Here is a 26,305-nt window from a genome sequence, read left to right on the forward strand (position 1 = left end):
CTATATCATGGAGTACAAGGGCATAAGTACTACAACTAATCTGCACAAAAATAAATAAATAACTTTTTAAAGTATTATTTTCATATTATTTTAATTTAATAAGTGTTATAAAAATGTAAAAAAAAAGTAAAAAAAACTTTCCTCGGGCCGGGTTTGAACTTGTGCCAAAAGTCTTTTATTACTAGCATATAGCGCTAGCCCACTCGGCCACGAAGGCCGACACCAGCAAGCGTTTGATTTCTGCTATTTTAATACAACTTGGCAAGAAGTGGATAACGCCAACAAATCAGAACTGTGTTTCTCGTTTCTACTTCCGGGAGCATTACTCTCCCGAGCTAGTCCTCTATAGTATGACTCAGTTGCCACTTTTGAGGGAAGTCATACCAGTGAAAATTTAATGTTTTTTTTTTTTTAGCTTATGTCATTTTGCTCACCACTAGTATGAATAGGATCTACTGTATAATTACACTTTTTCTTTTTAAATCCAAACGTTTATCATTTCTCATAGATAAAGCTACATAAATTACATGACATGGTGTGGTTTTCAGTACAAGGCTTCAAGTAAACTTGATTTGCAAATCACACGTTTTTCCTTTTTTTTTTTTAAATTTTCTTGCTCTGCCAAACTTAAAAAAAAAAAAAAAAAATGTATAGTGTACTGTACTGTATTAATTAGGCACAAAAATAAACAAACAATGTTGAAGATTTTCAGTACTCCCGTTTCGTTTAATTTTAAAATTTTAGATATAGTTCGGACCCTGTTTTACTTTTTAATTCTCTTCATCTGCTAAACTGCAAAATACAAATGAATTTGTATAGTGTACTGTATTAGGCATACCATGTTGAAAATTTTCAGTGTTCTCGTTTCGTTTATTTTCAGAATTTTAAGTATTAGTTCGGGCATAATTGGTTTGATGCATACTAAGTTTTGTGTTTGTAGGAATATCGTATGCAAATGTTTAATAAAAATATTCACTCCTTTAATAGTTCCACAAGGATCCGTATTAGGGCCGCTATTATTTTTGATATATATTAACGACCTACCAAGTAATATTGCTCCAGCAGAAGCATCCCTTTATGCAGATGACGCTAATATTATAGTAAAGGGTAAAACAAATGAGGTTGTTGAAGGTAGTGCAAACGAAATCCTTTGTAAAATCTCTCACTGGGTTAAAGAAAATAAGCTTAAATTAAATATTGAAAAGACACAGCAATCAATTTTCATCACATGCGCAACAAACATGCACAGCCTAGGAACATTATAATTCAAAATAATGAAATAGAATATGTAAACTCAACTAAGTTCTTAGGAATTTGGATAGATAAAAATCTTTCTTGGGATGTGCAAATAACTAAGCTTAGTAAAAAATTAAACCAAATATATTTCGCAATTAAAGTTCTTAAAAATGTTTTAAGAGAGTCTACTTTAAAAACAATTTACTTTGGATTATTCCAATCGAATTTAACATATGGTATTATATTTTGGGGAAATACACACGAGGCCAAAGTCATCTTTACGATACAAAAACGAATAATAAGATTGATGGCAACTGCTAAACCAAAAGATCATTGCAAACCAATATTTAAAAAACTTCGTATACTTCCAGTACCCTGTTTGTATATTTTAAATCTATTGATATTTGTAAAGAAACACCTACAAGGTATCCTTACGCGAGTAGAACAGCAACATGATCATGACACAAGAAACAAAGAAAACTTTTCTATTGTAGAACACAGAACAATATTATATGAAAAAGGATGTAAATACGCGGGTATCATGCTTTACAATAAACTTCCGAAAGAAATTAAAACTCAGAACTCTGTTGCTAAATTTAAAAAAGAACTCCAGAAATATTTATTACAACATTGCTTTTACTCGGTAGAGGAATACATGAACTGCTAAGTAAATAGAAACGTTACAGGATGTACAGTAAATCAATGTCATTACTTGCTTTTAGCATTACATATTTGTTGGAGGGTTTCTAAATACACTGCAAGTAATAATTGCTAAGTTTATTTTTAACAATGATGTCATGTAAAATGTATAGTGTAATAAGATGTAAGAAGTAAGGCTTAATTACTAACCTAGTGTATGTAATTTTCACTATTATTGTTTCTTTTACTTTTGTATTCATATATAAATGACGTGTCCGCTTCATATGCATTGTATTACAGTGCTAAATGTATGAAAAAAGGACGAAATAAATACAATACAATACAATACAATTATTTGTGTATAAGGAGTGCCTATAATTTTCGACTTTGTCAATTTCTTAAGAAAAACTTCTCTTTATCTTTTCAGATGGATTCTGTGTTCCATATGCGACGACCTTACGATTTAATTGCTTTAATAGAGCAAGAGAAAAGACTGGAAATGATCGATAGTTTATATCAAGAGCTGTTGAAGCAAAGGATGCTAATAGACCAGAAGTGGATTAGTGTAGAAGGAGATACGGATTTAGAATCGCGTCTGTATGCTGAAGACGCAGATTGTATACAAGCAGGACAGCCATTGGCTGACTTAGATCTTTATGTAAGCACAATGATTGTGCTAGCAAGAGATGGTATTAGGTAAGGAAATAGAATATGTTAAATGAATATTTTTTTTTTAAATATATATTTTCTTTAAATTGCGTTTTGTAAGTATCTAGTGAGCGTCTCGCGAGGTTGAAGAAGGCAGGTGCAAATTGGAAAAATTGGCAGAATGACGTACGAGGGTTGTTACACAAGTTGTAAGTCTACCTATGAACGGAACTACAGAAAGTTTATGGATGGTGTTACTTTTCAACATAGTACCCTGACAAGTCAACATATTCTGCTCATCGATGTTCAAATGCATTAATGCGCTGGTAAAGGATGATTATGCTAACTGCGTGTAAAATTTCATCTACGGCATGCATGACGTCATTATTAGTATCATAATGAATACCTTTCAACTTCTTTTTGAGCTTTGGAAAGATGTGAAAGTCAGAAGGTACCAAATTAGGCGAATAAGGTGGGGATCAATCCGTAGCCGAAATCGTGAATTGCTGCAATTGCGGTGACTGACTTGTGGCTAAGGGCTTTGTCTTGATGGAGAACACCACCTGCTGTCAGTTTCCCGTGATGCTTCTGCCGAATATTGTCACGCAGCTACCGTAAAAGACCTGCATAGTAATTCCCAATCACCGTTCTTCCCTTTGAAACATAATCCACCATCACTGTCCCTTCCGAATCCCAGAAAAGTGTATCCATCATTTTTCAAGCTGAGGGCACTGACTTGGCCTTCTTCAGAAGAGAAATGAGGATTGTTTCCACTACTTGGAACTTTGGGTTGACTCTGGTTGATAATGGTGGACCCCGGTCTCATCTGCTTTAATGAATCGAGTGCAAAAGGCATTTGGATTTGTCCGGAAGAGATGGAAGTTCTCCCTTGAAATGTTGTGTCTGGTGAGCTTTTGAACAGGTGTCAAAAGTTTTGGCAACCATCTCGCGGAAACCTTGCTCATTCCCAAATGCTGAGTAATAATTCGGTCAACACTTGCAGTAGATAAGTTCACTGTCTCAGCAATCTGCCTGATGGTCATTCGCCGATCATTCATGATCATTTCATGCACGTTGTCAGTGTTCTCCTGAGTTAGTGCTTTCACGGGCCTTCCTGATCGAGTGTTATCTTCAGTGGAGCTTCCCCCCCCCTTTTACATTCAGCTACCAATTTCTTCACTGTAGCATATGAAGGAGCATTATTACCTAAAGTAGCAACCATGTCGGCGTGGATCTTCTGCGGCTTTAAACCTTTCTTGTTGAGATTCACAATAACAGTTTTCGCCTTCAATTTCTCCATTTGGTCACACGTTGGTCACTCTTCTGTCTTTCTAGACCTGTAAAAACAGAATAAAAGTCGATAGTAATACCAAATTTGGCATGACACCATAGGAAGTTTCAATAAATACGGCCTAAAAGTATTACGTGTCTAGTTTTAATATTTCTTGGTTAAGCTTAGAATTTATGTAACAACCCTCATAAGAGGAGGAAATAAAAAAACTCAGGCCACTATGTCACATGTGTAAATCAGGCTTCCTCAACGTTTTTCATATCACATCCTTTTGCCAGCGATCTTCCCCCCCTCCCCGTAAGTAATTTCTGGTTTGTAATAAGTTTTTGATTATTCCTGCTTATCGCTTATAGTTGTATAGTTCCTATATTTGCCTTATCTAGGAATAAGAATAATAGTTTGACAATAAGTATGAAAATAAAAATGTATATCTAAATAAGAAATTAAAAGTAATCTTTAAAAATATATTTTCCACTTCTGAATCGTACTTTTTCAACTCCTTCGCGTCCCCAGGTTGAGAAACCGCAATCTAACATATTACTCTTTGCTCTAAGCTTTCAGCATTCCAAAGTGATTGGGAATTTTTGAATTAATCACTGCATTTTAAACTTCCACTGGTAACCTTTATAAATTATCATAATTATAAAATATTTCTCTGTCACAGGCATTGTCATTTGCGGTAAAGTGAGAAGCTGTCTTCACTAATGTTATCGTTGTAACAAAGAATTCCCCTTCGTAATATTGTCTCTCAGTTGCCTATTTTCTCTCTTTCTCCTTCCAACATATTTTCAGATTCGCTAGAAAACAAGTTTTAGTCAAGGTCATGTCTGGAAGGCAGTATTGGAAATCAAAACTACTGTGTCAAATGTAAAAACGATATGCTACCTTTTTTTCTCAGGTGGTATCATTTATCTTTTAGAACATGTATCTTGGATACGCTTGACATACCATAAATATTTTTTCTTATGACTAAATAGATATTTATTTCTATCTTTTCGTGTAATACAAGCACTAATCCAGCTTGTCAAAATGGTTTATTTCTTTATCTTTTACGTTGTCGTTACCAAACTCCACAAAAAATGTGTAAAATCTTAAATTCATATGTAGTGAGTGTGTTTATGTAACATCCGTGTGCTTGTTTTTGATTTTTTTTTTAAATAGCAGTTTATTCTAAAATCGCAATGCTTATCCAAATGTTTCCTGTTCCAATCAAAAAATACTAATTTCTTAATAATAAAAATTGTTTTAAAATAAACTTATAATTTAGCCCATTCTGGGTGCATGTTCGCTACACATATTTGATATTTTGAACCATAGAAAAGTAATTGAATTCAGTTATGGTATCCAAAAATGAAGCTTGGAACGTTAGGTTTGCTTTTAGAAATTGAAGATCTTAAATAAGTTAATAAAGGTTTTTGTGTTCAGGTATTTCATAGTCTACCTCTGAAGATTACAATTAGCTACTAAAGAAATGTATGTAACTACTGGGAAAGTGATTTTAAAAAAATCAAAATAGGTGCATGAACATAACCATAACACATACATAAACGGGTTGGATTGAGAACTTTCTCCTATTTTTGAAGTCAATTAAAAATAGGGTCTTCTCAGAAGGACAATATTGCTAAGTACAACATACGAAGTAATGTGATTAAAAAAAAAAAAAAAAAAAATACAGTAGTCCGACATTTTCGCTGATTCGGCGCTCCATTGTGCAAAAATGGGCATGATTGGCGGCGAGAATGTAATATAATATCTGAACTCGACTTTTGTGTATTGTGAATGAGAGTTCGAATTAATCTGTTTTACAAGAGGAGGGGGAAGGAACTTTTCCCTTCGTTGACGAACCAGGGAAATTGCTTGACGAGAGGGAGGGTTCTTCTTCACCCCTTCCCCCGTTTATTCGAACCCTTTTGCAAATCCTTTTTAACATTCTGCTTTTCTAATCTATCCCCTCTGTGTAACATAATTCGTGGAAGTGTAGTTATGCCTATTTTTATACTATAATGATGTTAAAGCTGGTTTGTAACTTATGAAGAAGACCAGAGGCTGAAAGTTTCCGAAACAGTGTTTTAAGAAAAGTGTGGTATAAAGATACACGATCAAACGGGTGAGTGATGGAGATAGATAGAAATTCGGGATTCGGGATATGTATTCATTACAGAGTATCATATGGGTATAAGAATATAAGATCGAGATACCTAAGATCAGCGGGACACATCGCTTCCATGGATAATATCGAGGTACTTCAGAGTTCAGATAGGCGCGACACTTTGATTCCAAGGATACTAAGATCGAGATATCTAAGGCTGGAGGGATACTTTATTTTCAGGAGTAATAAGATTAAGGTATCTAAGATTAACGGTACACTTCATGTCCGTGGATAATAAGATCAAGGTACCTCAGATCGGCGGGATACTTTGTTTCCAAGAATACAATCGAGATCGAAGAGCGGCGGGACAGTGTGTTCCCGTACACGCTGGGAATATAGGGGTCTAGTGTGGATGTCCATAAGAAAGAAACCTTTGGGTAGACCAAGAAGCTGAAAGAATGATACGAGTAATTTAATACGAAAGTCTTATTACTAACCGTTTACGGCCTGACACTAAAATACTACGCCACTGATGATAAGCCGTTCCTTGCATATAGTGCCATCTATGAAAGAAGTAATGTATCAGTTTCAACTGTCTAGCTGCTTCAGTTCGTTCGAGGCAACTTCTGTTACCAAAGCTGCAGTGCTAAGTTGGGCTGTAGGGTGGGTGATGAATCCTCTCGAAGCCACAGTTTCAATCCAGCCTTGGGAATAACAACTGTGTGAACTGGAGCAGTATGAAAACTCCATGCACAATGCCTAATTCAAATTAGTGTCTCGAACGAACTGATACACACAGTTCGTTGAAACTGATACACAGAGTTCGTTGAAACTGATACACAATTTCTTCCATAGGTGGCATTCTGTCATGAACAGGTTATTACCAGTGGCGCAATGTCAGGTCGGAAACTTCTGGGAATACTCTTGTAAGTCATAGTAATTGTAGTGAAGCAGAATAAATAAATAAATAAACTGCAAGACCATAAATCCACTATGTACATTTGAAGATCATAGTGAGGTGCTTTTTGATGTCACCAACAAATGGCATCTGTATACTGAAACTTTTGATAGAGGACAATCAAAAGATACTTAACGTACGAATTGATTGCTTGTTCAGATTTCAATACAAATAAGCACAAAAACACTGTTGCGTGCGTACTAAAGAGGAAACACCTTTTAACCAGTCCACCATGGCGTCCACAAATCTTTTTGCTTACGATAAGAAAGATATTGACAGGTTGTACACATTGACAGATCATGCACACTCCAATTTAGCGCCTTTTCCCTATTGGCAAAGGTGTATGAACGTCGTGAGGGATTATCTGAAGTATGATTGCTGTGTGCTATGTAAGTTTAGTACTTTGTGTACCTTTGTGTTCATTTCTGCCATACTAAAACCTGATCAAGCAATGAATTTGTATGTACGATTCGATTGCTGCCTGCCGTTAGTTTCTGCACACAAGTATTATCTGTTATTAGCATCGGAAAGCACCTCCATGCAGCCTTCGTATTCATAGGTTGCTGAAGTGCGTTTAGTGGCCATGGCAGGTGAAGTTGTCATGGTCATGATTTCTGAAATGACCCTCGTATGAAGCAGGATCTTTCAAAGATGGCTAACAACAAATGTGCCTGAATTGCACTGAACAGGATACGACTGGCAGCGAAGTTTTCTCACATACCGCATGTGCACGAAAAAACATTTGGATGTCCCACAGGTCCCATAACTATCTCAGGACATGAAGACTTCCAGTTGAAACGTGAAGGATAATGGAAATATCCACGGTAGATTTCACTGGGATACTGTTACAGGATAATATTTAGATGCCTAAAAATCGTCCTCTGATTATCCCGCAAAAAACCAAGAGATATGCCGGAAGAATAAATCCTGTTACCGGGATATAAGCGAACATCTGGATATTCACAGGACGTTTACTGCCAGGCGCATGTACCTTAAATGTCCAAGGAACGTCTGTATGCTATCTGGATTTTTTCTGCCTCGATGACCCTTAAAAAAACAGTCATAGAGGCTTAGGTGGATATAACACTGTGTGTGAATGTATTGTAAATCAATACTTTTTTTCAACTTTCTGTACACAAAGAGAGATATTAATTATTTTCTATCTCTGCCTACATATTTATTTCGAATAATGATTATTTCCCATGTAAACACCGTTATATACGCCTAATTACTTCGGAAAGCATGGATACAAAGTGCGTATATAAGAGACGGCGTAAATTATTTTGTAGTTTGTGGACTCATGATTAGTAAGTGTCGTCACTTCTAACAGAACATAGTGTTTGTCCAGCCAGTATATCAAATCGATACTGAAGACTTGTCGTGAGAAATAAAAATCATTAGCAGTTAATGTACAGCTATCAGGCAAGAACCTCATTTCTGAAATGGAACATATATACTTCACAAATGGATTGTGAGAAAAAAACATAATAATGCGAGAATTTCTTATTTTGCCTTGTTTGAATATGTAATTATTTTCTTTCGATTATGATACTTGAGCAGGTTTTCAAGTCATCATATGTACTTATTTTTTTTTTTTCAGTTCTGAAACTTAAAAATAACTTCTATTCGTTTATTTTCTTCAACTTTATTGTCTATCTCTAACATTATACAGAATGTCCGCAAAGTCTTGAGACTTTTAACTCTGTGTGGCGTTATTATTACGGATAGTTCGTATCACCGTTTTTTAAAAGCAGTTTGCGATGCAAAAACTCGGAAATGCGATGCAAATTGAAAAATGTAATAATAGATACAATTTAGTAGTTAACAGTATTATTTTTTATGTGTGCAGGACATCCCACATGTGTGCAATACACCTTTGCATTTTTCACGGAAGCTAAAATGGGAAGGAAGCAAAAAAAAAAAAAAAAAAAAAAAAAAAGATATATATATATATATATATATATATATATATATATATATATATATATTTCAAGAAACTTTTCTTTGAAGAGTCGGTTGCTGCAAGAAAAAATGCCTCGACTGTGGGTACAAAACAGTTTTCCACTCTTTCCGTTTCTTTGTCGGTTTGATGCTAGTAGTGGGTCATCGTCCAGACTTTTTCAGGCTTTGGGTCACCCTAATCCTAGTTTCTCAGTGTGTACTAAGAAAATGTTCCTTAAGAAAGACGCATTTTCAGCAGCAAAAACAAATTCAAACTATATTAGGCCTAGCCGATATATGGTATAGCATGAATGGTGTTGGATATGGTAGTAAAACGCAGAAGTGCGTACAGTTGATCACTGAAAGAGTAACGGTATTCTTTAGTGCCGAAAATATAGAAAAATATACTCTTCTTTCTCTCTTTCTTTCTTTTCGCTGTTCATTTGAAGTACTGATATACCGGATGCTCATTGACGCCTCTTGTAAAACCCAACATACAGTATTTGCAAGATTTCTCTTCGCAAGACACCACGAACCTAACTCAAAAAACATCCCGACCATATATAATAATAATAATAATAATAATAATAATAATAATAATAATAATAATAATAATAATAATAATAATAATAATAATAATAATAGAAACAGATACACAAAAGAAATCCAATAAATACGAAAGTATTTCACAAGTCCGTTTATAATGAGTGGAATTGTGAAGTACTTGCGTGTTTATCGAACTTCCTTTATGAATCTATATTTATTCATTATAGTACATAGGGGGCGCGGTGGCTCAGTGCTAGAGCGTTCACCTCTGGTGCTTGGGGTCCCGGGTTCGATCCCAGCCTCCGCCAAGTGAACTTTGTGGTGGACAAACATCATGCTCGTGGGTTTTCTCGGGGTTCTCCCGTTTCCTCCCACTTTCTTCATTCCACCATTTCACTCATCTCTCATCATCACCGTCTCCTTTAGCCTAACCGACATAACCGTGGGACGTAAAACTTAAAGATTTCATTTCATTTCATTTTTTCATTATAGTACATAAAATGCGATATAAAATTTACAAATTGCAATACAAATTGAAATTTATATTGCAGTTTGCTACACAAAATGTTAAAAAAAAAAAAAAAAAAAAAAAACCACGCTGGTACGTATGTTTGTCACTTTTAGGATTTTGTATGCCACCGTTAGAAGAAATAAAATAACAATAGATACAATCTAGTAGTTAACAGTATTATTTTTATGTGTGCAGTACATAAATAAACAGTTTGTTTCATCAGTTACTATTGACAACGAACAATACACTTTTTAGCCTACGTTTTGGAAGTTAGAGACCGAGATTATAATGGCTGCCAGATGATTTTCAAACTCTTTTTCACAATTTTTAGCTTTTTAACAATTTTACTTTTTGACAGTTTTTAGTGCGAAAAACTTTAAGTGACTTAGAATACTATAAAAAAATGTCTGGCGTCATTAATAAGTGTTATTTACTACAATATTTTAGAGTAAACAGTGCAACATAGAACAGGTTATTCAGTTTAATGGCCGAGACATTTTGGTTACAACTCTTAATGTACCTATTGAATCCATTGTAATTCAAGAACAGTTTCAGCGATATGAAGTCAGCAGTATGAGTCTATAGCCGTGACTCTAATGATGTAATATACGCAAGGTTTGAATCATATCACTTTGTTCAGTGTCATGTCACCTATTGAATGTATGTGTCATCTTATAATTTAGGTCCATATCTTTGTTAAAGTTTAAGAATGAATCATAATTTAGAACCATATCTTTGTTAAAGTTTAAGAATTAATCATAATTTAGGGCCATATCTTTGTTAAAGCTTAAGAATTAATCCTAATTTAGAACCATATCTTTGTTAAAGTTTAAGAATTAATCATAATTTAGAACCATATCTTTGTTTAAGAATTAATCATAATTTAGGGCCATATCTTCGTTAAATTTTAAGAATGAATCATAATTTAGGGCCATATTTCACTAACACTTCCATGTACGTATTGTCTTCTTTGCAAGTCACAATAAAACGCTTGATAAGGCTTTGCTTCAGTATTAGTCCCATTTAATAGGAGGCGTAGAACATCAATGTTTAGGCTCACAAAAATAATAAAAAAAAATTCTGGAGTTTCTCAAAAAAACTACGCACGAATATGTATACTTACTTATCATTTTGTTCAGTTGAATGAGATTTGTCGATTGATATATCTCCATCATTAGTGGACTTTATACGTATATACAATAATTTAGAATTTGTTTTTGATCAAGTCAGGCTCAGGACCATCGTATAAAGTCAGTTTTTTTTTTTAAAAAAAAATCTTGGAGATGCATTCGATTTAAATCGTAAAATCTAATTTTTGCTTCTCAGAAAGCTATAAATTATTTGATGAAAAGCTGTTTGTATTTGTTTGTTCGTGTTAAAAAGAAAAAAAAGTCGTACCAAAATATCGAATCGGAACAAAATTTTGCGTAAGTTTAGCATACAGACTGTGAGTAACCTGCTTCTTTTTTCAACACAAAAAGGACAATGAAACAACATTTTAATCCTTTTTCAGAAACTGACAACACTTCTTTCGTTGCAGTAGTAATAAACTTTGATAGACAATAGAAAAGAATCACGCACTAGAAGTTTCAATTTCGTCTGGTAGGTGTCAGCTGCTGAGATGACCTTTGCTGCCATCTATTTAATAGAAGGGATTGAGATATGAATAGCTACGGTTAAAGTCACCGTTACCCGTGAATATGTTAACAGATTCACTTTATTAACGAGCTCGGTTGTGATAATCGCTGTAGCTGTTTATTACGAAAAAAGAATTTAAAAATTCCGTTTCAGTCAAGAATCGTGTGGAGTAAGTACGTATGTACGTACATCACAATACCGTGATCCTAATAATAGATCTTTGTTACTTTTTAACTCATCCTTACAGCCGTAAATTCTGGTACTTTTTTTACGATTGAAAGTAAAGTTTACAGAAAATATCATACCATGATTCCGAAAACTACGATTTGCGAATACAATTATGAGGTTGAAGTATTCAGCTAGATCTCTGGATGTGTAACCAAAGTCGTAAGTAAATACATTGTTTCTGGGTTTATTTCTACTTTGAGCACTGATTATGAACACTTTTTGGTATATTTTCAGTGTTAAAGATTATGTGTCTCCTGGAACAGAGGACATCGAACCCAAGACACCGGACTGTACTTCTCAAGTGCCATTGGAATATAGCATGGATACGTTTGAACATCTCGAGGTATGTAATTTGTTTCGGTGTAATACAAACCGCATATTGAAAATGTACTGTATATATAGATATGATGCTTATATTATATCGTTTCATTTATTTTGTCGGTGAAGAAACAGCAATAGTGTCTAAATCGTTACGTTTTCTATGCTTTTAATAACATTGTATTGGAGTGGTATATCAGTATAAATACACTGCTTCTGGAATTGTTCCACCATTTTAATATATATATATATATATATATATATATATATATATATATATATTATTGTGCTTTCAGCATAATGAATAAAAGTTCATTCACATAGCACGCAATGTTAATATTGTTTCAGATAGTAGCGTACTTAAAGCGAATTACTTTAACTCCCCTCCCTCCTTGAACAATATATTATGAAAACAAATTGTCATATTAATATATGTATACAAAAAAATCCTGGAACTATATGAACTTGGGAGCTAGACCCCCGAATTACTTTAACTCCCCTCCCTCCTTGAACAATATATTATGAAAACAAATTGTCATATTAATATATGTATACAAAAAAATCCTGGAACTATATGAACTTGGGAGCTAGACCCCCCTCCCACTCCCTCCTTGATGAAATTTCTGCAGTTGTCTGCAGTGGTCTTGAACATATTACTGGTTTCAGATCTTCGTAAGAATAAAATGGAATTAAGTGAATTATTTAATTTGATTATGGTCTGTTATGTTGGATATGAATTATTAATCATGGAAGAATGCCTGAAATAAGAAAATTAGAGGAAACTGGAGAATCCCGGGCAAATGGGTACGATGTTATTCACAAAGAAGTGAGTGCTCTACCACAGAATTACCAGGTCTTGTTGGTATATTTCACCATGGCATTGGCTGGATAACAAAGAAGAAAAAAATCTTTTGAAATATTACCATTGACAATGAATTTTTATACCCAAAGCGTCATCGAGCTTTAGTCCAAGTTTACGGGAAGTGTTTAGGCTAACGGTTAGCATCATCATAATCGGAAGGCTCTGGGCTCGAATCTGGTGGCTGGTCATTCTGCAGTAAAACCACTGCTCCAATTCCAAATCAAAACTGTAATATAATAAAATCAAAAGAATTTATTATTATTATTATTGTTTCTAGACAATGTTCCTAACACATTTTTTAGAACAAATAATACGACAATCGAATAATATTTACTTCACTGTTATTTCAGCTAGTTATTTGCTTGACTAGGCTAGGGCCAGTGAGCGAGTTTGGGAAACAGTTGGTTACAATTTAACCAGTTACAGATCTTGATAAAAGCTGTGTATATATATATACACACAAGGTTTTATATATGTATAGCTGATACAGATAGGATAAAATTCAAATAAAGATTGCATGTATTGACATGTTTGTTTGTATAAATTGTGAAGTATTTTCCCATTTTATCAGGCTAATGAAATTCAAAAAAAAATCAGATATATTTAGTTGATATGAACTGTTAATCGACTTAGTGAAAGTTTATGGACAGAACTTACAAACATATTTTCTTCATTTATTAGAAAACGTATATTTTTCACTGATATGTTGATTTGTGCAGTGAAGTCACATTTAAAAAAGTAAAATAAAATAAATACATATATAGTATTATCAGAAAAAAAACTATGAAGTTAACTTGCACAACATAGATAAAATCAGTTATATTTGACACAATGGTCTAGCTAGTAACCAGTTTTACTATTTATATTTTTTAAAATAAACACACACACACACGCGCACACACAAAGAAAAAAGAAACCTACATACCACTGATAAATTGTTGGATGTATATTCAAACATTAACTCCTTAAATTTTCTCGATTAACTGTAAACAATAGTATTCATTCAATATTCTCAGTAGCTTACAAGTAAACATACGCTCTGCTCTAGGAATTGAATGTAGTTATTTTTATTTGAAAGAAAATAATGCAATCAAGAAAGGAAATGTAATATACACTCACAATATAAGTCTGAATTTATTTTCTTTCTTTCTTTTATAATCTTATATACTGATTTTCAAATTATTTCTCAGTAACAACTCTTGACAGAAATAGCAAACTTCACGAATTTAGTGGCTAGTATAAGAAAACATTGCAAGTAGTATGGGAAACTACGAGTCAAAAGATACATTCGTTATGAATGTGTTTCGTCTATGTTGACTTTAGGGTTTGAGAGTACATATTACTTAATCGTCATTATGCATTAATTATTTCTTACATAAAACTTGCGATTCAAGTAGTAAAATTAAAATAACGTTTCGTGAAATTTAGTCAAAATCATGTGTTTCGTTCCAGGGTTAACAATTTAACTGACGGTATTATAAGAAAACACTACAAGAAATGGTTTATTACAGAAAATTACGTAAAATGAACGCCTCGTTGTTCATACAAAAAAAAAAAAAAAAAAAAAAAAAAGTTAGCTAGTATCAGTGAACGGACGAAATATTTCTAAATTTCAAATTCATTCCCTTTCATTAATTATGGGCTTTATTCATTAAAGAAACGTTTCAGTCACGTTATCCTTCACAGTGGACGGAAGGCAGTATGAGAAATATGCAGTTCAAAATATCTTCCTTTTAGTTTAACATCCCACGATTATTCCCGTTTGGCTAATGGAGACGATGCTTAAGGTAAGTGAATGATGATGGAACAATTGGTGGAATGAGAATGTGGAAATGGAAACGGAAGTACCCAGAAAAAAAACACGGGCATGATGTTGTCCACCACAAACTTACGTGGCCGAGGGTGGAACCAGGGACCTACAGTTCAAAATAGTATTAGTATGGCCCATTACGCAACAGCTTCAGTTTTGACAATTGGTTCTGCAACGTGCGAAAACAGTAGTAATTTACTTAAGCATTCTTATTTATGCATGAAAACATAAAGTGTAATTCAAAACTGGATTCATTTACAAAATTAACCTCCATGTTTCTCAATGCATCGAACTTTGTTTCTTTCTTTTTTTGTCAATAGTCCGACAGAATAGCGACAGATTTTTCCTTAATATTTAACAAACATAATAAATAAAAAGAGCTCACAATAATGACTGATATCAACCTTTTACTTCTTGTAAAAAAAAAAAAAAAAAAAAACTTTTAGATAACGTAAGGTGTTAAGTTGATTTAAGTTTCTGACCCATGCTGCTGAGTTAAGAAAAACGAACTTATCTAAAAATGTGTCATCCTTTTATTTAATCCAATCCAGTAGTTTCAGTGTGTAATCTTCCTCAGTTCGTAAAAGCCTTCTTACTAAATGCTTCTCATATCTCAAATTTGTATTTCAATCAAAGATGTCTCAATCTTGAACAAGTGCAGCAGTACTGTATAAATTTTACTTGTTTTGTAATTTTTCCAACAATGATATCTAAAGAATATTTTTTGTGTTAATTTCGTAGATCATCGTTCTGCCACATTCAGAAGATTTAGAAGCTTTTGTACATTCATATCTTTAATAACATCCATCGATTAAGGTATTTTTGACCTCAAAATCTTGTATCTTCTATCATGCTTTTTACCACCCTTTTTAATATTAGTTGCAATAGTTTTACGATTTTCTGTACTTATCTTTCATCGTACTTTCTGTCAAGTACCTAATAAGGCAATGTCTTTCAAGTAATGTTATCAGCCTTGTATTTACCCATGGGCCACAGGGCGGCAAATTTTCAGGGGCAGTATATTAAAAATTCGAGATTGAAGTATTTTAAGCGGGGAAAAAAAGCGATTGTACCCAAGAGAGAAAAATATATGGAAGATCTGAACTGAAACAATGTTGGTACCACAGCGTAGCCAAATTTTCTCGTTACGATGGTACTGGCGCTAGAAGGAGTTGAAGCTAATTTCTTATTGGTTACCAGCGTAAAATTATAATTTTTAATCTTTTGTCAGTTTTTTTTTTAACACATTACTGAATATGAATAAATACAGGGGCGAAAGCTTTTTGCGGCCCAAGGGGGAAGGATGTTCTAATAGCCTGAGGTAGCGAATATGTTAAAATACTGCTCTGGATGTTCTCTCTCTCTCTCTCTCTCTCTCTCTCTCTCTCTCTCTCTTTTTTTTTTTTTTTTAACATGTCCAGTATTAAGAACTACTAATCTTTTATGTGCTGTAGGTAGGGATGTACCGATACCCCTTTTTTACCGATAGCCGATACCGAACAGGCCGATACTACCGATAACGATACTTTTGGACACATTTCTTATATATTATTCGGAATCTTCAGAGTAATAAAATGATCAACATTGTAATATGGTATGTTAGATATAAGGCCAAAATTCGACATCCAAAGGCAAAAAACAAAGTTTATATTAGGTTCCATACAGAAAATATTTCTTGTAAATGTAATCCAGCTTACATAAAATGAACTAAAAAGCAGCAAATACTTATATAGTGTAAACTTATTTGTAAGAGTGATAATGTACTTTGATAGTTACATTGTATTTACTAGTCTCTATTACATAGACATAATGCAAACGGATACTACTGTTATAAATTTTTATTGTTTACAAAATTATGCGTGCTGAACCAGGTGTTGCTGTGTATATCATAAAAAAAAATAAGAGGGTTATTTAAGCGAAGTCGTAAACGATAAAACTATTAACTTTAGAACGAATTGCTTTTAACCAGTAAGTAGGAGAAAATAATGACAAAGTGAGCGTCTAGTGGTTTTCTTCCATATCATTTTCTTCTGAATCGAAACCTCTATCTTATTTGGGATTCAAATTACGGGGCTGCTATCCTGACCATGGGCGCCAGAAGGGGGAGGGCAGGCTGGTACCCCCGGGCTCACGAAAATGTATACGTAATATAGCAAATCACGTATATTAAATACCAGACGTAATATAGCAACCATGGAATGAGCCCCCTAGAAAATGTTCTTTGGGCGCCCGTGGTCCTGACGGAGGACCTTTGGCTTTTCTTCATCACTATTTTGGCATCGAGAGATTAAAAATATCAGTTGAGTACGAGTACTGCCAATCAAAGGCGTATACATGGATAAAGAAATCGATTTACAATTAATAATAATTTAGATCAACTTTTAAGTCTAAAAGAAACCGATGAAATATAAGTGTCATTGTTAATATCAAAGAAATTGAAAATAGTTCGGAAAATATATCGCTAAATATACCGATATCAATTTGCCGATACCGGTACTCCCAAAGTGGCCGAAGAATCGTAATCGTAATCCAATAATTATTTTTCTGGAATCATTTCGACAACCAATCTTATTGCATTCGATAGTCAAACACTTAGAAAATAAGAAACTTGGGCTTCACAAAGCTTTCTACACATTATATAACTTTGTACCAAATTTCACAAAATTAAATCCCCACGTTAAGCGGGTTTGCATATCCAGGCTCCTAACTATGAAAACAGTTACGCTCAGTCCAACCTCAATCATTTCACGAATTCAACCTGTTTTACGTATGTTATTAGGACATAATATCGATTGTGATTTATTCTAAAAACACTTTTATACATTGCAAGAGCTGTAACGTCCAAATATTTACTGAGAACTCATAGTCGTATCGGAATAAACAAAAGCGAGTATGGAACAGTAAACTGCTTTCACAAAAGGCAAAAGAAAATGTGCAAAGGCATACAAAAACGGTCGAGTGGTTTGGGTCGATACACTACCAATCACATGTTTGTGTGTTCAAACCCGGGAGTAAGTTGTTTCTTTTTTGTCTTCCTATTTTCATCCGGAGGCTGAAAATATTTCTTTGAGTAACTCATTGAAAACTTCTTTTGTTTCAAATTCGATTAGAACGGAACATTATATGAATTACGAATCTTAAATCCATAGCTAAAAAAAAAAAAAAAAAAAAAAAAAGAAGTATACTCACTACTCCATTATCCTCTGATTTGTAACTAAAAATTATTTATAAACAGTGGTGACTTCAGAAAATTATCCTCGGGGGGAATTTCAATATGCGGGTGGAGGGCAAACATTGGTAGTCCAGATTGAGCACGATCGAATATATGGTCCTGAAGGCGGAAATTTCTTAGCTTGAGAGGAGTCTCAAATTCTCCCTCAGATCACGTCCTGAAAGCATCATTGCTTAAAAGCTTTTCGTAACAAATATAATATTACACTTGTTTCTCGTTCTACATTTTGAATTGGTAAAATCATAACTTATAGAGGATTATAATAAAAGCATAAAAATTACAATACCAATCATGTATAAATTATCCTGTAAGTTACCAACTTTGGTTCAGATTAAAACTCAAATATTTGTTTTCGGATTGCACTTAGAAGTAAGTCCTCTCTATATAATCCTGATTGGAAAGCCATGTATAACTCTAATTAATTAATCAATATCCAGGACCAGCAGCCGTCATGTATCCCCAAAAGTGTGCTGATATTCGTCCTGAACAAGAAGTTCTGATAATATTTTGTTCAGCATACCTGGTTCCGCGCGGTCTATACAATATAACTCTGCATTGTTGCTTAGACTTGAAAACCTTCTCGTCGGTCCAGATGACTAAGTCCCAATATGACTGAGGTTGGGTTATGTTATTCTGTGCCCATTCCATTCGTCTGGCCTTGTGAGTTTCAGTCAGGAGAGTCTTCCTAGCGGGTCTTGAACAGTGTAGACCAGCCCCCAATAATCTTCTTCTTATTGTTTCGTGAGAACAATTATATTCTCTGGCTTTGTCCAAGAGGATTGACGTGTGGCGTAGAGGTCTGTTTATTACTTCTGTAACTAAAGCTTGATCTTGAGCTGCAGTTGTCACTTTTGGCCTTCCACTTCTTGACCGAGACCTGAACCATTCACCACCTTCTTCATGTCGCAGAACCCATTTCTTGACCGTTTTCTTGTCACATGCCAGATCTCTAGCAATCTGAGGCACAGTTTGTCCCATTTTTGCTCGGCCTATGATTTCTCCTCTCAGAGAAACAGACAGTTCTCCACAACCTTTAGAGCGAGGCATTTTCAGAACCTGTTAGAAATTTGCGTTCTGGAGTGTATGACAAATGACGGTAAAGTGCATCTTTCTGTTTCTACTGCGCATGCACCAGTCAATTTTCATGAAAGATCATAAATAATCCTAACAATTGTTGTAATATTTATGAACGAATACGTAATAGAACCTATATTCTCAACATCATTCGTCAAAGTAAAGAATACCGTAAACATAAAACAATTTCAACAGTCTATTACATCAGACCAAAATAGACTTAGACTTAAGAGAATACAAAGTAAATTTCATACTGTAACAAAAGATAGAACATGAAACACGCTTACTATATTTTCAACTTGTCACATTAGCCGAGTGGGCTACGGCATTCGGCTAGAGATTCTGAGGCACCATTCAAGAATAGTTCGAATTTTACCACAGTACAATTTGGTTTTACCTCTTCTTGACGTTTCTGTTTGTGATCCTGCCGGATTCTATTAAATATAATTTCGTAATACGCTAAAATATTCGTAGAATAATATTTGAAATTCTTAACCTCCCATTTTTACATTTTTCAAGCTCAGTTGAGAAGAAAGAGGGAAAATGAAAGTACAAAGATTTACAATAATTTCTTAGCATTTACTGTCATTGTAATTATGGATATTTTATTTATGAAAATGTATAATGAACTAAAAATATATTTAGTAGGTCACAAGTCTCCATTTTTCGATTCTAACTTGAAAGTTACAGTTTAGGCGGTGACATATCAAAGACCCAGAGGGTTGAGGGGGTTGTAACCCCTCCCATTGAAACTTTTATATTCTATTGAAATAAAAAGTGTTTCAGTTTATAATTTTGGAAAAGCAACAATCACTGTATGTGGAGGACGGTTTATTTATACTACCATTTATCACTTCCAAATGTGTAGAAGATGTGACTGGATATTGTGCATAATCATTCAAGAAATATAACACAACGAAGGGACTTCGTAAACCCTTCACACCACCCCAGGAGGAGGAAGTGCGTCCCGCCGTCCCTCGGTTGGGAACTACTGTTGCGAGGGAAACATTCTAACAGTGTGTTAGCGTTTCCTTCTTCGCTTTGGGCCGCGGTGGCTCAGTGGTAGAGCGTTCACCTCTGGTGCTTGGGGTCCCGGGTTCGATCCCAGCCCCCCCAAGTGAACTTTGTGGTGGACAAACACCGTGTGCGTGGGTTTTCTCGGGGTACTCCCGTTTCCTCCCACTTTCTTCATTCCACCATTTCATTCATTACTCATCATCACCGTCTCCTTTAGCCTAACCGGCATAAGCGTGGGACGTAAAACTCAAAGATTTCATTTCCTTCTTCGCCTTCCAATTGAACTGTCTGTGTACTGCGCATGCGCCAGTCAATTTCCATGAAAGATCATAAATAACCCTGATACTTTCTATAATATTTACGAAAGAACGTGTAATAAAATCTATATCAACAACATACATCATTCATCAAAGTAAGGAAAACGTGTTCATGAAACAAATTAATAGATATATTATATCAAAGTAAATTAGGTTTAAATTTTAGGCAATAGAAAATGTTATTCTGTAAATGAACTACTACTCGAAGCCTTTCCCACAATCACTAGTTGTTACCATAGCCGAGTGGTCTAAGGCGTTCAGCTTATAAAGCACCATTCGAACTAATTTCGAATCCCCGCCGGATTCAGTACTTTTTTCACCTGTTCTCCAAGTTTCTGTCTGTGTTCTTTTCGGATTCGATTAAATAGAATTTCGAATAGAGACCAATATATATGATAAATATCTAATCATTTATTTGCGAATCTGCACTCGTACAATATATATTTTCGAGATTTTGATTTTGGAAATGAAGTGTATATAATATTGAATAGTAAAAATAGTAAAATAAAAAAATGTATAAATATTGATTAATTAATTAGAGTTATACATGGCTTTCCAATCAGGATTATATAGAGAAGACTTACTTCTAAGTGCAATCCGAAAACAAATATTTGAGTTTTAATCTGAACCAAAGTTGGTAACTTACAGGATAATTTATACATGATTGGTATTGTAATTTTTATGCTTTTATTATAATCCTCTATAAGTTATGATTTTACCAATTCAAAATGTAGAACGAGAAACAAGTGTAATATTATATTTGTTACGAAAAGCTTTTAAGCAATGATGCTTTCAGGACGTGATCTGAGGGAGAATTTGAGACTCCTCTCAAGCTAAGAAATTTCCGCCTTCAGGACCATATATTCGATCGTGCTCAATCTGGACTACCAATGTTTGCCCTCCACCCGCATATTGAAATTCCCCCCGAGGATAATTTTCTGAAGTCACCACTGTTTATAAATAATTTTTAGTTACAAATCAGAGGATAATGGAGTAGTGAGTATACTTTTTTTTTTTTTTTTTTTTTTTTAGCTATGGATTTAAGATTCGTAATTCATATAATGTTCCGTTCTAATCGAATTTGAAACAAAAGAAGTTTTCAATGAGTTACTCAAAGAAATATTTTCAGCCTCCGGATGAAAATAGGAAGACAAAAAAGAAACAACTTACTCCCGGGTTTGAACACACAAACATGTGATTGGTAGTGTATCGACCCAAACCACTCGACCGTTTTTGTATGCCTTTGCACATTTTCTTTTGCCTTTTGTGAAAGCAGTTTACTGTTCCATACTCGCTTTTGTTTATTCCGATACGACTATGAGTTCTCAGTAAATATTTGGACGTTACAGCTCTTGCAATGTATAAAAGTGTTTTTAGAATAAATCACAATCGATATTATGTCCTAATAACATACGTAAAACAGGTTGAATTCGTGAAATGAATGAGGTTGGACTGAGCGTAACTGTTTTCATAGTTAGGAGCCTGGATATGCAAACCCGCTTAACGTGGGGATTTAATTTTGTGAAATTTGGTACTTTTTTCAAAGAAATCCCTAAAATCAGTAATTACTTTGTAAAATATTGATGATTACGACATACTAACTCACAACAGGGAAATACCAATATACATAAATAAAAGCAGTCTAAGAGGTTACTATTTACACCTGCTTTTTATGAATATTTGACTTCAATTCAGTTGCTTACTACTTCTTCTGCTGGTGCTTAAACAGAGGCGGACGTAAGGGAAGAAACCCGGAAAAACTAAAGTATGCATCAATTAGTACATTAGGTAACTTTTCTTCCTTTAGTTGGAACACTGTAACAACCCTCATGAGGCACCCCTGTAAGCCATGGTAAAGAGAAGTGATGTGAAATATGTCTATTGTAAATCATTTTCATCATCATCATCATCATCATCATAGGTATTCTGCCATTATTGTCAGGTCACTTACCGTAACTTTCATGCTCCACAGTCTTCTGCTAAACTCTTCGTTTATGATTTATTTGTGTTTTGATACGTCCATCAACTCTTTCCTGCCATCCATACCCTCTAGCACGTCCCTCATGCTACAGTTCCTTCTTAGCCAATGTCTCAATCTGTTCCTTTTACTCTTTTCCATTAGTCTAAAATTGTTCTTTCCTCTCCACCTTTCTAACACTCTCTCATTCGTTTTCTGCTCAACCATCAAATTCTCTTCATTCTTCTCCACATCCACATTTAAAAATTTAAAAAGCATGTGTAAATAATAGTCTTAAATTGTTTTGTTTATGCACACTGTTAGCGTCAAGTTACGTATATGTGGTGATCATCAACGTTTAAAAAAAGTTATTTTTAATGTTAGTATTTCTTTGGGAGAGAAAAAAAAAAAAGAATAAGTGAAATAACTTCTAAAAATCTCTGTAAAACCGAAACTTTACATTGTAGTGTCTGGCTGTTAAAGGCAACATAATTGGTTGCCGACATCGTACTTGGAAAATAACCATCTGATTTGGATTCCCAGGGCACATAAAAGCTACCTGAACAAAATATGCTAGATTGTAACTATGTCAAGGTATCTATAGTATTATTCTTTCCTAACTTCCACTAATATTTAATCTTACATTAGATGTTCGGTCAATGGAACCATATTTCACCATGCTTCTTTACACCTACATTTCTAACCTTCCAGTATTTTATTCTTTTCTCTTTTGTAATGTCTACACTTCTGCCGTGTGCTGTACAATACTTTACGCAAACTATTTCCGTAACTCTTTATGTAATGACTTATAAAATACGTTCTATATTATTGTTTTGTAATGATTGTTTTACATTTTATGCATATTTCATTTTATTAAAAATATTAACCCAATAGCTGCATTGCGTAGCGACCCAAGGGCAAGGCGAGAATAGTCATTGCTTATATAAAGAATAAATAATTGATTTTAGGATCTATATTGTGCTTTCTAATTGTATCACGCAATAGCTACTATATGACACATATGTACACTGAAAGTAGCACGAACAAAAAGTTCATTGACAAAAGATAACCAATAAAGGAAGGAGGTTAATTCAATAGAAATTGCTGGATTATGTTTCCTTCTTCGTATTGTGAGGTCAATAAGCAACCAAACTTTTTTTTTTTTAATCTACTCTTCGTATGTTACCAAGTAAAAATGGTTAGTGCAAAAAAGCTATCTTGCATAAGATCATTGGCGGCTTTTAAGGGCAATCGTATCATTAAAAATTAAAGGGTTTTTTTTTTTTTTACTACAAACTAAGGGAAGAATATTTACCTAATGTAGTAATTCTTACGTAATATATACGACAATTAGTACAGTGTCCGGCAAAAAAGACCACCCTATTTGGAGAGGGCGCTGTGTGAGTTGTGGGGATACGGCGGCGGAGGGGATATAGATCGATAGCGGTATACGTGCCATTTTCAGTAGTCACAATGGGTGGCGAGATGAGCATCGTGCTTTTATTGTGGTGGAGTATATGCGTAATAGTGGTTCTGTGATTACTGCTCAGCGGGCATTTCGCATTCGATTCTGACTTAGCCGACATGATTCCGTTCCGCATAGAAAAACCATTCAAGTTTGGGTATGAAACTTTGGAGCAACAGGATCTGCACTGAGAAAAAATTGCCTGCCGACCTCGAATCGTAGCAACACCGGAAAATGTGACAGGTGTGAGAGCATCCATCGAGTAATCTCCAAAGCATTCAGCATTTAAACAAATCAGCCAGGCGATTTTTTCTCAGTGCAGAACCTAAATCATGTCGGCCAAATCCGAACCGAATGCAAAATGCCCACTGAGTAGTAATCACAGAACCACAATTACGAATATACTCCTCATAGCGCCACGCCATTGCGACTACTGAAAATGGCACTTATACTGCTATCGATCTATACTCACTTTGCCGTCGTATCTCCACCACAACTCATACAACGCCCTCTCCTAATACGGGAAGTCTTTTGGTCGGACCCTGTATAATTAGATAAGTGTTCTTCCCATAGTTTGAAGCAATAAAAATTTTAATTTTTACCGATGTGATTTCGTTCAGTAGCTGCCACGTTTAAGATGAAGAGAAGATACAAATGAAAAACGTATAGGATGAGAAATTTCAAGTTTATTCAGGGAGTCTACCAGTCAGGGGAAGTCAGGGAAAGTCAGGAAATTTCATTGTATATCAGGGAAAAATCTTTCCCAGGCTGTGAGGGGTGAAGGAATGCCACTAAAATAGTCATAAATTACAGGTAAATGAATTGGTTCGTTTGTACGCTTGTAGAATATTGTATAATCATATAAACAGTGATGAAAACTTACAGTTCACTTTAAATATAAGTTACTTTTCGTGAGTTATACTAAGAAAAAAAGAATGACAGAGTCAGGGAAAATTATAATTTTGTCAGGGAAAGTCAGGGAATTTGATTATGCTTGTTTGGTAGACACCCTGTTATTGTTCTGTAGATTACAATTTATATTTTTGTATATTTGTTAGGGACGATCGCAGCGGAGGTAATTGCTCTTCTTTGGATTTTCGAAAGGGATTTGTTTCTTCGAAATTAGTGTGAAAACACATTAAATTTGCTTACTCGCCCACTACAGTATTTAATATGTTTACTGTAATTAATAGAGTTATGCAATACACGTCAACAGTAATTGTTTTACATAAAGTATTACGTGCATCAATGTGTGTATGTTCGCGTCTTCGCTTGTCTTGTGCCTCGTCTTGAAAAAGATCCTGCGGGTGTTTGTTTGTTGTCATTTTTAGTAATTAATAAAATAAACTAGCTCTAACTAAGAATACATTACGACTTTTCCTATATCATTTTTAAGTGTGGATATATTAATTGTTTTACAGAGTTCCCACCAAGTACGACATTTGAAGCAATATAGCAATCTTTATCAATGTTTTTCGTATCTACGGAATGACACCGTATTTTACGGACTATAAAACGCTACGAATTATAAGGTGCACCTTAATTTTTAAGCAGTTTTTTTTTTCCAAATACAGTAACATTTTTCCAGTTTATCGCAGTTTACGGTATGTATATTCCAGTCTGTGGTTCTGGGTTTGTGATTGCGGGGCGGGAGGGAGATAGTGTTAGCAAGCTTGTGAATCCCCACAACTCATGTTCGTCGCATCGGTGCACTGCTGCTGCCAGCTGAGTCCAATGTTGCCAGATAGAGATAGGTTTTCCGCGGCATCGAATATATGGCCATTTTTAAGACTGGCGGGAATTTTAAATCAAACACTGGACATTTTTATATTAATTTCGAGTATAAGACTCACTTGAATTTTGGAAGCAATTTTTCGAAGAAGAAAAAAAAGTACGTCTTATAGTCCGTAAAATACGGTATGTAACTTTGTTCTTAGTGATTCGAAATACATCGTACTATGCTCATGGTACCCAACAGTAAAGTACTTTTGCATTTGCGTTGCTCCGTCTGTCTCAGTTGTGGTGTTAGTGTGGTAGGACTTCCGACATTTGGATATTAATGCTACTGTAGCGTCCTTAGTTTGCAACACTACTAATGTTGTATTTTAAGTTTGTGTTTAGAATATAGGTTTAAAATATGTAATAATCTGACGTAGTATTATTTGAAAGAAACATAACTTTATGTAAGGTAGTAACACTGTTAATCTGTTAATATTGCGATATATGTCACAGTTTTCTCCTACTTTGTATAAAATTTCAGCGTTTTCTATGTGTTGGTTCACATGGTTATCTCAAGTTTTAAAAAAAATATATATGTGAACTTTATTTTTTCGATAATCTTAACCGCTATGATAAACTTCTATGGTATCGTTAGCTAACAATAACAGTATTGGTAAGTCACTTTCGTCATGTTCAAGATTACATTTATTGGTTTATCGATATTTCTAGTAGTAGCATATACGTCAGAGATTGCATGCTAAAAATGTTAAGGTATTACATGTGTGACAAATCTATCAGTATTGCGCAAA

The 26,305-nt window shown here is 34.4% G+C and overlaps 1 protein-coding gene across 1 annotated transcript in view; it reads left to right on the top strand.

The window, feature by feature from the left end:
- Nucleotides 1-26,305, top strand: part of LOC145680457 (tetratricopeptide repeat protein 17) — a 176,172-nt gene that overhangs the window by 87,880 nt on the left and 61,987 nt on the right. Inside the window, exons 2-3 of the mRNA XM_081751008.1 lie at nt 2,303-2,571; nt 11,960-12,068. Of these exons, the coding sequence (XP_081607134.1) occupies nt 2,303-2,571; nt 11,960-12,068 (378 nt within the window). The remainder of the gene's footprint in view (nt 1-2,302; nt 2,572-11,959; nt 12,069-26,305) is intronic.

Source organism: Thermobia domestica, chromosome 3 (genome assembly GCF_964235325.1).
Source record: "Thermobia domestica chromosome 3, izTheDome1.hap1.1, whole genome shotgun sequence".
NCBI classification, from domain to species: Eukaryota; Metazoa; Arthropoda; class Insecta; order Zygentoma; family Lepismatidae; genus Thermobia; species Thermobia domestica.